Below are 14,687 nucleotides of genomic sequence, written 5' to 3'. Positions count from 1 at the left end.
TATATATATATATATATATATCCCTACAGTAATTTCGTAAACTTCCATAAGTAAACTTATCAATGCTTTATCAGACATATTTTCTATTGATATTGATCATGTGTCAATCATGATATACAGTATATTGTCATGATATACAGTATATTGTTATCATGTTATCACCCAGTCCTAATTTGGAGTCAATCAAATTTTACCTTTTGTCACTACACCTGCAACTGAAAAGGACTGCTGTCATGTTGAAATGTTTATCTTCATTCTGCTGTTGATATGAAATTTGTTGAAGTGGAATGTGGAACAAAAAGTTGTTCAGAAAAGAAATGTCTGATGTCGTGCTCAGCTCCAGCATCCACAAAAATGCAAGAATGCAGAAAATCTTCCCTCATCATGATGTGTTTACTACTTATTTGTACCTTCCTTCACCCTCATAAAACACAAGTCTAAAATGAACTCTGCATTTAAACTGATTTATTATCTACTTAATATGCTACAGTCATTTTGTCTAAAGATAAATTAACTAAGTCAATTAATTATAAAAAGTTATCAATTTTCCTCAGCCCTGGCTCTTTAACTATGGTCATTTAAGCAATAAATGTCATTAAACAGCTGAGTCCATCTTCAGCAGTAACACACTCSTATCTTGTTGCTGTCACAAGCAAACTGAAGCCAAACTGTGATCTTGCTTTATATTTCACTGATGTCTTGCAAACGTTTATTATGGCAGGTAATAGACGTGAATCTTTTTGTCACTTCTCACTTACCATTAGCTCACTGAAGTTAGGACTGAAAACAGTGTAATTAGTGTAAGAAGGGATAACTAAAACATCACTTTCTTATTTTCTCCACACACCTATTACTCTGAGGCAGAGCAAGAACATAGTGTATTTCTTCATCTACATAAGCTAGTATTGGCAGGACCTGCCCACACACTGTAGGCTGAAAGAACAAGTCGGAGGAGATGATGACTGCTCATCTTACAGACATTCACCCACTGTTTCTACGCACACATTTTTTGGGGGACTAGCAACAGAATATGCAGCCAACTTAATACACAACAAATTCAAAACTGAAAAAAATCTAATTTTTCAACATTTCAAAATTATTTTTTTATGGTAATGAAAGCATTTGAACATGTTTGCACTTTTTAGGCTGTTCATTTCAGTTGGTACAGTTATAACCATAAGCCTATAGATAATATTAGAGTTTTACATTTACATCTTGAGAAATGAGTTTTATTAAAATACAAACAAACAAAACATCTTTATAACAAAGTGAAATGACTCAGATGGATACGTTCACACCAGGTTCTTACTCTCTACATACAACACTACAACTGAAGTTAAACTTGAACATTTCACAGTTCAACTTTCCTCCCTCTGAGCAGACATCTACAAACCTCTGTAATACATTTCCATTATATCAAAGATAAGCAGGATTGTACCTAACTGACCTTGATTTATCTGTATGTGATAGAAATTATGCAGCCGACTGCTTTGTGACTTACACAACGTTGTGGTAAGGCTCACTGCAAGATTTTCTGTATTTCTAAAGACACACCAAAGACGTATATTGTCAAGGCAATCTATTTTTAAAGCCATGCATCCGTTCATCTTTGGCCTCTTTTCTGTGCAGTTTCATGGTGGAGCAGGTGCCACTCCAGCAGTCATTGTGAAAGATGAGGTGTGTACCTCAAACAAGTCGCAGGTTTATCACAGAGGCAAATAAGACAGATCATCATTCACACTCTCATTTACACCTAGGGACAATTTTGAATTACTAATTAACCTAACATGCATGTTTTTGCTTTGTGGGAGGACACTGGAGTATCTGACAAAAAAACATACTTGCACAGGAAAAACATGCAAACGCCACAAAGCAAAGCCCCAGGCGGGAGGTAAACCTGCAACCTTCTTGCCATAGAGACAACAACTTTACATATTATTCCACCCTTGTACAAATCTGTATAAATTATTAATAATTGAAATCAAAGGTAACACAATTTGACACCTTAACACGTCTAACTTTATTTCCATTACAGTGCAACTGAATGTGTAATTACATTCTTTTTGTTCCAGCAGACACTTTCTCTTTCTCCAATCATTAACTCAATAAAATAGCTCCTACCAGATTCCAGAACACACTGCTGACAGTATTACAGTGAAGCCAAGCCTAAAACCAACAACAAAGCTGTGACAGTGGCCAGAAACATTGAAAGCTACCCTGTTAGAGCTGTTGAATTGCCACCGCAGGCTGCCAATGGTAATGTGTTACTACGGGTTAAAAAAATAGTTTGTCGACCTCTGGCAAACCAACAGCCATGCTACAGTTGTCAAATCATGTTAAATTGTATAAAAACCTGCCTCCTAACCACAGTATGCTGGAGGCTGATAACTTATCACTTGTTCCCTCGTCTGCAGTACTTCAGAAAAAATTAAATTAAATAACAAAAGAAATCAGAGCTTTGCTTTAACCAGGTTTATACTTTTAATAATACTGAGTCCCTAAACATCGTGAGTAACAACAATCGTCATTCTGAAACTCTTAATGAACTACATCTGGAAACATTCTTCAGCTGCATCCTATTCAGTAAAACAGCTTTATATAAACAAATAACCCATAAAGCAGCCTTGTTAAAGAGAACGGCTTTTCAAAAGAGCAATAGTAAAAATTGTATTACCATTTTCCCCTTTTTGATTCTTTATTGTAAAAGATTTAAAAATGCCGGCCCAAATTTATATCACTGTTTGTAGAAGTCAGACCCTTTCATATAAAAAAGTAAGTAATGTCACAATCATCTAGAGCAGCTGACAGATGTCCTAAATTACCCAAACCATTGTCAAAATAAGGCATCAAACTTTGTCAAGACCTTTCTTCCATCTCAAAGAAAAGTTTTCTTCACAGCCACATCAAGCAAAATCAAATTCTTTGCTTTAAAGAAAATTACGGTTTAATTCATTTTGAGCAAATAAACAAACTGTGGTAGTATAAAGTGTGTTGCACATGAACATAATAGAATGACTATGAGTCTGTAATCAGAAACAAAACTTTTAAGAAGACACAAACAAAAGCAGCTGCCCTGACTTAATTTATTCTCCATGTGGACCTTTTTATGAGTAACATACATGGTATGTGGGAACTGAGTTCCCTCCTCCATATGAGCCACAACTCATTTTATAAAGACAAAAACTAGAAGCATTACAATTAAATGACTTGATTTTGATGTAGACAGCTTCACGGTGACCACCAGGAACATTCATAGTGACAGTTTTAGTCCATTTGTCAAGTTGAGCAGTAAATTTAAAGGTCTTCCACTGCACTGACTTGTCATACAAAAAGACTGTAAACAAAAGATGAGTATTTGATTTGTTTGGAGCGAGACCAGCCTGGTGTACTTTTGGCCTGAAGACTGATGCCTCGGGGATATTCTGCTTCAAACCTGTCAGTGATCTCCCATCAATCACTATTGGAGAAAAAAAAAGTTCTCCACTAAATGACAACATGAAGAAAGCAACTCAGTTTTTGCTTTTGATGAGCACTCAGGTAAGAAAAAGCCTAATCCAGAAAACACCTCTTTAATTTGAGTAAAAGTCTTTACTGTTTGTGGTATTTCTCAGTGATGCCTTCACATTGGATAGTGACCCCCACTTCAACAAAGATAATCGGGCTGGGTGAAATGGCTTAACAATGTATCACCACAAAAGTGTTGCCTGGCCTATGACCCTGAAAATGCTATGCAGTGTGGTTCTGGATTGAAGTTCAGAGAAATTCTATTGAACATATTTGCTATTGATATTGATAACCTGTCTGTCATGATATATATTGTTATTGATTTATTGCTTAGTCCTAATAGATAGTAAACCAGGACATGAATGCAGTTTGCAAGGTCTTCAAATGTGCATTAAAGTAAGCGAGTTTCCTTTTATGTGGTCCAAGTTCATCATCTACACTGAAGGGTCCTGATGTCTCATTACACAAAGGAGTGGTGGTGATTTTTTTTTAAATTAGAGGATAAATTACTTTTTTAAAAAATATTGAGGTTTATCAATTAATCTGACAATTTTCTATTTTAGTGATTTTTTTGTTCTTTGACAGATAGTGGTGTCCATTTTGTTAACAGATTATTACACAGAAAACATACTGTACAGATCATGAGTGTTGCCTTAGCACACCAAATTTGAAATAAAAAAATTCCACAGACATCAGAAAGCTCTTTATAGCACTTACTCCTAGCTTCGGGGTTGTTTAGAAGTGTTGACATTTATATTAGCTAAACAGTGAAGGACTTGTGGCCCTGCTCACAGTACCCCTCTGGGATATGTATAAATGGGACACACTTTCTAGACTCTTCATCTTCTGAAGGTGTAAACACCACCCAATTACCGCTGAGAGTCAGCACTTTCACCTCGCGGTCATTGTTTCACGTCAGGTCTGATGTATTTAAACACACAGCCAAAAACAAGTCATCCTAATAATCAGCCTGGACCGCAAACCTGACAATAAAAGTGCTTAAATAGTTGCTGAATAATGCTCCGTGCACATATGGAGTTTACTAGTGGAACTTCCAATCACTAGTCCAACACATATTTATCAGAGTTTGATTTATTTATTTTTTATTTCCCTCCGTCACATCTCTGGCATTCACTTTGTAAAAGCAGCCATTATCCTTGAATATTACCATAAATTCTTCTTGTCTTTTTCAGTGTTGGCATGTTAAAAATTATTCATTGCATTTCTCTCGATGCAGCTGTGGTGCACCTGAGATAGAAAATCCAATAATTTAATTTGTGAGTGTCCATGCAGGGACAGCAGCTCACGACTCCATGTCTTCTGATATATTAATCATAATATACGCTTTGGCGGCTGGGACTTTCCCTATAATTATGTTGTAAAATAATGAATGCCTTTAGAGCTTTTAGACTAATAATATAAACAATATAAACAAACAAAAGAAATAAACCACAAAAATCCTAAGAACTTACAAAGTGTTGCCTGCTATTCCCTATCTTTTGTTTAATTTTTAGAATATATATATATATTTTTTTTTTCAACTAGCTAAAAAGTCTAAGTTACTGACTGTTATTGAAATATAAACTGTAAAACATCCACTGAAGTATCAAATGAAGTGATTCAGTGCAGCCTGCTGGTTTCTTCTTTAGATTATTCTTTTTATGTACAGTGCCCTGAGACAACATATGTTGTGACTTGGTGCTATACAAATAAACTTGAACTTGAACTTGAATACCAGCATCCCATTGTCAGTACTGGCATTGGTATTGGTTCTGAGTATTGGGGCATTTTGTATAAGTACAAAATGCTGTCATCAAGCCCACAACTAGTTCTCAGTCTTGTACTGTTAAAGACAGATGTTATACATTTGTCTGGATAATACATACAACTGCAATGAGATATAATTAAACTGTGGGAAAAAAAAGACAAATATTACTTACTGTACTGACAATTCCTCCCCATGTATTCTCCTGGACAATCACAGGAATAGTTGGCAACCAGATCAGTGCAAACGCCTCCATTTCTACATGGATCCCTTTCACATTCATTAATATCTGGAAGAGGCAAATTAAAAAGAAAAAAAAAACATTTAATCACTTGATAAAGCTTTATAAAGACTGTGGAAAATATTGTCATTAATTAAATACATTATAAGAAAATACATTCAATTGGCTGTGTCTTCATTTTTTGGCCCATAAATATACCAAAATGGACATTAGATTCTTGAAACTAAATCAGGTAACACATAACTTACGTAATACTGATAGGATAGCAAAATAACTTATTTTATATTTAAAATTATTTCATAAATTATCATGGTGATATCATCCCAACCACATTTTAATCATAAAGTTTTGGCTGCACATCATAATGAGTGGTTGTTAGGTAAACACATCCTTTGAAACATAGCACTGAGAAAATATTACTTTAGTCGGGCTGGTACATGCCGCCGCTGAATTATGTGTTAAAAAAGCATTTCCTAACAAAATAAAAAGAAATATAATACACAAACTGTTGCATTCCTACCAGCTATTTTGCAAAATCTGAAACACTCTCCTTCTTGTTGTTCAAGTATCACAGAAACAGAGTGACTTTGTTCCGTTAATGGGATCTGATTGACTCACATCACAGAACCAAGGTAGCAGATCTTCAATCGTTACACATATTTCTGAGCTGTTGTTATAAGTACAATTGAAAATACATAATAAAGTAATCAAGGAAACAAAGAAATGTAAACGTGTGATCTTTGGAGCATATGTGTGTAATCTTCTAAAGATTTCCAAATTTGCTTTTAAAAGACTGAATCTTTGAGTTGTGTGGGACTCAAAGGTATAGTTTGGCATCATGAATATGTAACTCAGCTGGAGGTTTGGAAAGCTTTAAAAATGTGAAAAATGAACTCCATCCATATGAAATCTTATACCACCTGGGAATGTTTGCAATATCTCAAAAATCCATCCTTTTGCAATAAAATGTCTCTCAGTCAAGGTCTTTGCACATAATGGTCACTGAGCTGCTGTGACTCAAGGCAGGAGCATCTTTAATCTGCAGAACAAGATACTAAAAAAATTGCTAAGTAAGGTGAAATAAAATTAGAGAAAAAATGCGCAAAGGAAAGAGAGCGGAGAGAGGAATGTTTTGTGATTCACCCTAAATCTGTGGGAGTCCTGCGAGACAACCACACTCAGCTAAAATGACCTTTTGATAAAACTGTACTGCAAAAAGCTTTCTGAAGAGAAGATGTAAAGGTTAAGTCAAAAATGCTGTGCAGAAAAATACAACTGATTATAAAACAAAAAGTAAATAATTTCCATAGCCAGCATGCCATCTCCTGCCTTAAAAACCACAGTAAAATAACAGACTTGCACCGTCGTTTGTCAAAGCAGCTCTTTCGAAAAACAGACTAAAATACTGAATTATTCCATGTAACATTTAGAGACCAGCCATCTTTTAATATAATATTAACATAAAAATCAGAACAAAGCACATTAAAGCGTGTACATTGCCAATGAACTGGTAAGTTTTAGGCATCTGGGATTTACTGTAAGGAGCATTGTCTTGGTTTTGCTCCAACGGTTTGGGATTGAGTGTTGAGGTGTGACAGTTTATTGTTTCCAAAATCTGTTTGAGATTCATTTGATGCAAAGTCTTTGAAGCATCACGTCCCAGTTTGTACACATCCCCACCTCCTCCTTCATATTATATGATTGTAACAACTTGTTTATTTTCCACTGGGGGCTACACAGCTCATGATGTGAAGAATGAAAACTTGTCTGAGAACCTTGCAATTATTACACTTAAAGAATAATATTTAGTTGAAGTTAAAATAACCCATAGATGACTCTATTTGAATCATTTTGGAAGGAAATCATGCTCAATTTATTTGTGGTGTTTGATCATTTTAGGCTCTTATGAAAACACTAATAATTTATCAAAAAAAGTCTGTCATTCCTTAGAGCAGTGGTTCACAAACCATTTCTGCTGGGATCAGCAGTTTATACACACCAGACACAAAGATATTTTGTTTTCAAGCTCCATTGCAGTTTATTTCACTCCTCAACCTTTTATGAACAATGGCACTGATAAAAATAAACTGAAATAAAATAAACTATAATGAAAATGGGTTTAAATACACAAACAACGTCCTGAGAGGAAAATAAATGTAAGGTTAGTTGAGCAAAAATGACNTGTGAGCAGTTGTGAACATGCGTGTATATACAAGATTTCTCCAATGGAATATTTAATAGTGACTGTGGAGGATCGGAGACCCAACCCCCAAGACACGAGGCAGACAGAGAAGACCAGAGCCCAAGGGCCCAGGAGGGATCCCGAGCGCAGAGCCCCAAGGGGCACCCGCACAGGAAGATCTGCCCACCCACCCCCAAGATCAGATCATAGGGGAGAACTGGGAGAGTCCCCCCAGCGACCACACGCACAGCCCCCAGGGCCAGCAGCGACAAACTCATGGGCCCCACCGGCACCCGCCATTCCAGAGCAGATCCAGGAAAGGGCACAAAGGTCCGGGCCCCCAGGGCGCACCCCACCCCCCCCAGGCCAAAGCCCGACAGGTCCAGAGGTCCCGAGCCCCAGCAGGCAGTCACCAGGTCAGGCCGGCACAGACCCCAGCGCCCAGCCCCAGACCCCAGGAACCCCCAGCACGCCGGCGGCCAGCCACACACCTTACCAGGGGGCTGAGTAGCAGCGGGCCCCCAGATAAACCAGCAAGAGGGGCAGCCCAGACCACAGCCTGACAAATACCCTAACATACACAATCACACCATCCCACCCTCATCCTCACTCTCACTCAATCAAAGACATACAAGGACGCCACATTCCACTCATACCCCCGATACACACTCTATACCCCCCAGGTCCAGGACATGCACCCACCCCCTATTGGAGGCAGCACACACCCAAACCAAGGAGGTAGAACCAATCATTCTGAGGTGGAGAGGAGCAGATAGCCAAGGCCTGACCTGGGCCGCACCAGGACGCCTGGCCAGCCCCCCGCCGCAGAGAAGCCACACCCATGACCACCCCACCACACCGCCAACGACCAAGTGCACAGCCCCAGCCATCCACCCCACAGAACCCGGCAGCCACCCCGGCCAGGGGGCCACCCACASGAACCAAGAGCCACACCTCAGGAGACCAAGCAGCACCAGGGAGGATGGAGAGCCAGCCCCGCCCCCGGCAACTGTCCAAGCCCCGAGCCCACCCACAGCCCAGGACCGCACCTGGTGGCCCGCCCTTCTTCAGGACCCCCTCCCCAAATGGCAGTAGCTCCTGCTAGATTCCAGAATACACTGCTGACAGTATTACAGTGAAGCCAAGCCTAAAACCAACAACAAAGCTGTGACAGTGGCCAGAAACATTGAAAGCTACCCTGTTAGAGCTGTTGAATTGCCACCGCAGGCTGCCAATGGTAATGTGTTACTACGGGAAAAAAAATAGTGTGTCGACCTCTGGCAAACCAACAGCCATGCTACAGTTGTCAAATCATGTTAAATTGTATAAAAACCTGCCTCCTAACCACAGTATGCTGGAGGCTGATAACTTATCACTTGTTCCCTCGTCTGCAGTACTTCAGAAAAAATTAAATTAAATAACAAAAGAAATCAGAGCTTTGCTTTAACCAGGTTTATACTTTTAATAATACTGAGTCCCTAAACATCGTGAGTAACAACAATCGTCATTCTGAAACTCTTAATGAACTACATCTGGAAACATTCTTCAGCTGCATCCTATTCAGTAAAACAGCTTTATATAAACAAATAACCCATAAAGCAGCCTTGTTAAAGAGAACGGCTTTTCAAAAGAGCAATAGTAAAAATTGTATTACCATTTTCCCCTTTTTGATTCTTTATTGTAAAAGATTTAAAAATGCCGGCCCAAATTTATATCACTGTTTGTAGAAGTCAGACCCTTTCATATAAAAAAGTAAGTAATGTCACAATCATCTAGAGCAGCTGACAGATGTCCTAAATTACCCAAACCATTGTCAAAATAAGGCATCAAACTTTGTCAAGACCTTTCTTCCATCTCAAAGAAAAGTTTTCTTCACAGCCACATCAAGCAAAATCAAATTCTTTGCTTTAAAGAAAATTACGGTTTAATTCATTTTGAGCAAATAAACAAACTGTGGTAGTATAAAGTGTGTTGCACATGAACATAATAGAATGACTATGAGTCTGTAATCAGAAACAAAACTTTTAAGAAGACACAAACAAAAGCAGCTGCCCTGACTTAATTTATTCTCCATGTGGACCTTTTTATGAGTAACATACATGGTATGTGGGAACTGAGTTCCCTCCTCCATATGAGCCACAACTCATTTTATAAAGACAAAAACTAGAAGCATTACAATTAAATGACTTGATTTTGATGTAGACAGCTTCACGGTGACCACCAGGAACATTCATAGTGACAGTTTTAGTCCATTTGTCAAGTTGAGCAGTAAATTTAAAGGTCTTCCACTGCACTGACTTGTCATACAAAAAGACTGTAAACAAAAGATGAGTATTTGATTTGTTTGGAGCGAGACCAGCCTGGTGTACTTTTGGCCTGAAGACTGATGCCTCGGGGATATTCTGCTTCAAACCTGTCAGTGATCTCCCATCAATCACTATTGGAGAAAAAAAAAGTTCTCCACTAAATGACAACATGAAGAAAGCAACTCAGTTTTTGCTTTTGATGAGCACTCAGGTAAGAAAAAGCCTAATCCAGAAAACACCTCTTTAATTTGAGTAAAAGTCTTTACTGTTTGTGGTATTTCTCAGTGATGCCTTCACATTGGATAGTGACCCCCACTTCAACAAAGATAATCGGGCTGGGTGAAATGGCTTAACAATGTATCACCACAAAAGTGTTGCCTGGCCTATGACCCTGAAAATGCTATGCAGTGTGGTTCTGGATTGAAGTTCAGAGAAATTCTATTGAACATATTTGCTATTGATATTGATAACCTGTCTGTCATGATATATATTGTTATTGATTTATTGCTTAGTCCTAATAGATAGTAAACCAGGACATGAATGCAGTTTGCAAGGTCTTCAAATGTGCATTAAAGTAAGCGAGTTTCCTTTTATGTGGTCCAAGTTCATCATCTACACTGAAGGGTCCTGATGTCTCATTACACAAAGGAGTGGTGGTGATTTTTTTTTAAATTAGAGGATAAATTACTTTTTTAAAAAATATTGAGGTTTATCAATTAATCTGACAATTTTCTATTTTAGTGATTTTTTTGTTCTTTGACAGATAGTGGTGTCCATTTTGTTAACAGATTATTACACAGAAAACATACTGTACAGATCATGAGTGTTGCCTTAGCACACCAAATTTGAAATAAAAAAATTCCACAGACATCAGAAAGCTCTTTATAGCACTTACTCCTAGCTTCGGGGTTGTTTAGAAGTGTTGACATTTATATTAGCTAAACAGTGAAGGACTTGTGGCCCTGCTCACAGTACCCCTCTGGGATATGTATAAATGGGACACACTTTCTAGACTCTTCATCTTCTGAAGGTGTAAACACCACCCAATTACCGCTGAGAGTCAGCACTTTCACCTCGCGGTCATTGTTTCACGTCAGGTCTGATGTATTTAAACACACAGCCAAAAACAAGTCATCCTAATAATCAGCCTGGACCGCAAACCTGACAATAAAAGTGCTTAAATAGTTGCTGAATAATGCTCCGTGCACATATGGAGTTTACTAGTGGAACTTCCAATCACTAGTCCAACACATATTTATCAGAGTTTGATTTATTTATTTTTTATTTCCCTCCGTCACATCTCTGGCATTCACTTTGTAAAAGCAGCCATTATCCTTGAATATTACCATAAATTCTTCTTGTCTTTTTCAGTGTTGGCATGTTAAAAATTATTCATTGCATTTCTCTCGATGCAGCTGTGGTGCACCTGAGATAGAAAATCCAATAATTTAATTTGTGAGTGTCCATGCAGGGACAGCAGCTCACGACTCCATGTCTTCTGATATATTAATCATAATATACGCTTTGGCGGCTGGGACTTTCCCTATAATTATGTTGTAAAATAATGAATGCCTTTAGAGCTTTTAGACTAATAATATAAACAATATAAACAAACAAAAGAAATAAACCACAAAAATCCTAAGAACTTACAAAGTGTTGCCTGCTATTCCCTATCTTTTGTTTAATTTTTAGAATATATATATATATTTTTTTTTTCAACTAGCTAAAAAGTCTAAGTTACTGACTGTTATTGAAATATAAACTGTAAAACATCCACTGAAGTATCAAATGAAGTGATTCAGTGCAGCCTGCTGGTTTCTTCTTTAGATTATTCTTTTTATGTACAGTGCCCTGAGACAACATATGTTGTGACTTGGTGCTATACAAATAAACTTGAACTTGAACTTGAATACCAGCATCCCATTGTCAGTACTGGCATTGGTATTGGTTCTGAGTATTGGGGCATTTTGTATAAGTACAAAATGCTGTCATCAAGCCCACAACTAGTTCTCAGTCTTGTACTGTTAAAGACAGATGTTATACATTTGTCTGGATAATACATACAACTGCAATGAGATATAATTAAACTGTGGGAAAAAAAAGACAAATATTACTTACTGTACTGACAATTCCTCCCCATGTATTCTCCTGGACAATCACAGGAATAGTTGGCAACCAGATCAGTGCAAACGCCTCCATTTCTACATGGATCCCTTTCACATTCATTAATATCTGGAAGAGGCAAATTAAAAAGAAAAAAAAAACATTTAATCACTTGATAAAGCTTTATAAAGACTGTGGAAAATATTGTCATTAATTAAATACATTATAAGAAAATACATTCAATTGGCTGTGTCTTCATTTTTTGGCCCATAAATATACCAAAATGGACATTAGATTCTTGAAACTAAATCAGGTAACACATAACTTACGTAATACTGATAGGATAGCAAAATAACTTATTTTATATTTAAAATTATTTCATAAATTATCATGGTGATATCATCCCAACCACATTTTAATCATAAAGTTTTGGCTGCACATCATAATGAGTGGTTGTTAGGTAAACACATCCTTTGAAACATAGCACTGAGAAAATATTACTTTAGTCGGGCTGGTACATGCCGCCGCTGAATTATGTGTTAAAAAAGCATTTCCTAACAAAATAAAAAGAAATATAATACACAAACTGTTGCATTCCTACCAGCTATTTTGCAAAATCTGAAACACTCTCCTTCTTGTTGTTCAAGTATCACAGAAACAGAGTGACTTTGTTCCGTTAATGGGATCTGATTGACTCACATCACAGAACCAAGGTAGCAGATCTTCAATCGTTACACATATTTCTGAGCTGTTGTTATAAGTACAATTGAAAATACATAATAAAGTAATCAAGGAAACAAAGAAATGTAAACGTGTGATCTTTGGAGCATATGTGTGTAATCTTCTAAAGATTTCCAAATTTGCTTTTAAAAGACTGAATCTTTGAGTTGTGTGGGACTCAAAGGTATAGTTTGGCATCATGAATATGTAACTCAGCTGGAGGTTTGGAAAGCTTTAAAAATGTGAAAAATGAACTCCATCCATATGAAATCTTATACCACCTGGGAATGTTTGCAATATCTCAAAAATCCATCCTTTTGCAATAAAATGTCTCTCAGTCAAGGTCTTTGCACATAATGGTCACTGAGCTGCTGTGACTCAAGGCAGGAGCATCTTTAATCTGCAGAACAAGATACTAAAAAAATTGCTAAGTAAGGTGAAATAAAATTAGAGAAAAAATGCGCAAAGGAAAGAGAGCGGAGAGAGGAATGTTTTGTGATTCACCCTAAATCTGTGGGAGTCCTGCGAGACAACCACACTCAGCTAAAATGACCTTTTGATAAAACTGTACTGCAAAAAGCTTTCTGAAGAGAAGATGTAAAGGTTAAGTCAAAAATGCTGTGCAGAAAAATACAACTGATTATAAAACAAAAAGTAAATAATTTCCATAGCCAGCATGCCATCTCCTGCCTTAAAAACCACAGTAAAATAACAGACTTGCACCGTCGTTTGTCAAAGCAGCTCTTTCGAAAAACAGACTAAAATACTGAATTATTCCATGTAACATTTAGAGACCAGCCATCTTTTAATATAATATTAACATAAAAATCAGAACAAAGCACATTAAAGCGTGTACATTGCCAATGAACTGGTAAGTTTTAGGCATCTGGGATTTACTGTAAGGAGCATTGTCTTGGTTTTGCTCCAACGGTTTGGGATTGAGTGTTGAGGTGTGACAGTTTATTGTTTCCAAAATCTGTTTGAGATTCATTTGATGCAAAGTCTTTGAAGCATCACGTCCCAGTTTGTACACATCCCCACCTCCTCCTTCATATTATATGATTGTAACAACTTGTTTATTTTCCACTGGGGGCTACACAGCTCATGATGTGAAGAATGAAAACTTGTCTGAGAACCTTGCAATTATTACACTTAAAGAATAATATTTAGTTGAAGTTAAAATAACCCATAGATGACTCTATTTGAATCATTTTGGAAGGAAATCATGCTCAATTTATTTGTGGTGTTTGATCATTTTAGGCTCTTATGAAAACACTAATAATTTATCAAAAAAAGTCTGTCATTCCTTAGAGCAGTGGTTCACAAACCATTTCTGCTGGGATCAGCAGTTTATACACACCAGACACAAAGATATTTTGTTTTCAAGCTCCATTGCAGTTTATTTCACTCCTCAACCTTTTATGAACAATGGCACTGATAAAAATAAACTGAAATAAAATAAACTATAATGAAAATGGGTTTAAATACACAAACAACGTCCTGAGAGGAAAATAAATGTAAGGTTAGTTGAGCAAAAATGACGCCTTTAATCTGCACTTCTTTGTGTTTATGTGGGAGCCCGATCAAAAACATGTCTGTCATGCCAGGCATTCCTTTTTTTTTTTTCATTCAGTGCTACACACGATCAAATAGGGGTGAAGTGGTTGGGAGGGGGGATTATTTGGAAACTGCCCTATAGGAATGTACTGTATATTGTAATGTAAAACATACTGTATGTAACAATAGGAACTATTGTTTTGAGTTTACAGTGCCATCAGGGCCAGCAAAGCTTTCTCTGCTGGCCTAAACACAATCAGAATCACTACATTATAGAATATTTTATATTTATTTCAATAGTTATTAATA

At 37.1% G+C, this 14,687-nt stretch overlaps 1 protein-coding gene across 1 annotated transcript in view; it reads right to left on the bottom strand.

Annotated features, from left to right (window-relative positions):
• Positions 1–14,687, bottom strand: part of edil3a (EGF-like repeats and discoidin I-like domains 3a) — a gene marked incomplete in the record, with an annotated part of 148,207 nt that overhangs the window by 60,694 nt on the left and 72,826 nt on the right. Inside the window, 1 exon segment of the mRNA XM_014008388.1 lies at positions 12,117–12,230. Coding sequence (XP_013863842.1) covers positions 12,117–12,230 — 114 coding nt within the window.

The sequence above is a fragment of the Austrofundulus limnaeus genome, unplaced genomic scaffold (genome assembly GCF_001266775.1).
Source record: "Austrofundulus limnaeus strain Quisiro unplaced genomic scaffold, Austrofundulus_limnaeus-1.0 Scaffold49, whole genome shotgun sequence".
In the NCBI taxonomy this organism is placed as follows: domain Eukaryota; kingdom Metazoa; phylum Chordata; class Actinopteri; order Cyprinodontiformes; family Rivulidae; genus Austrofundulus; species Austrofundulus limnaeus.
This window is presented reverse-complemented; position numbering and strand designations above follow the sequence as displayed.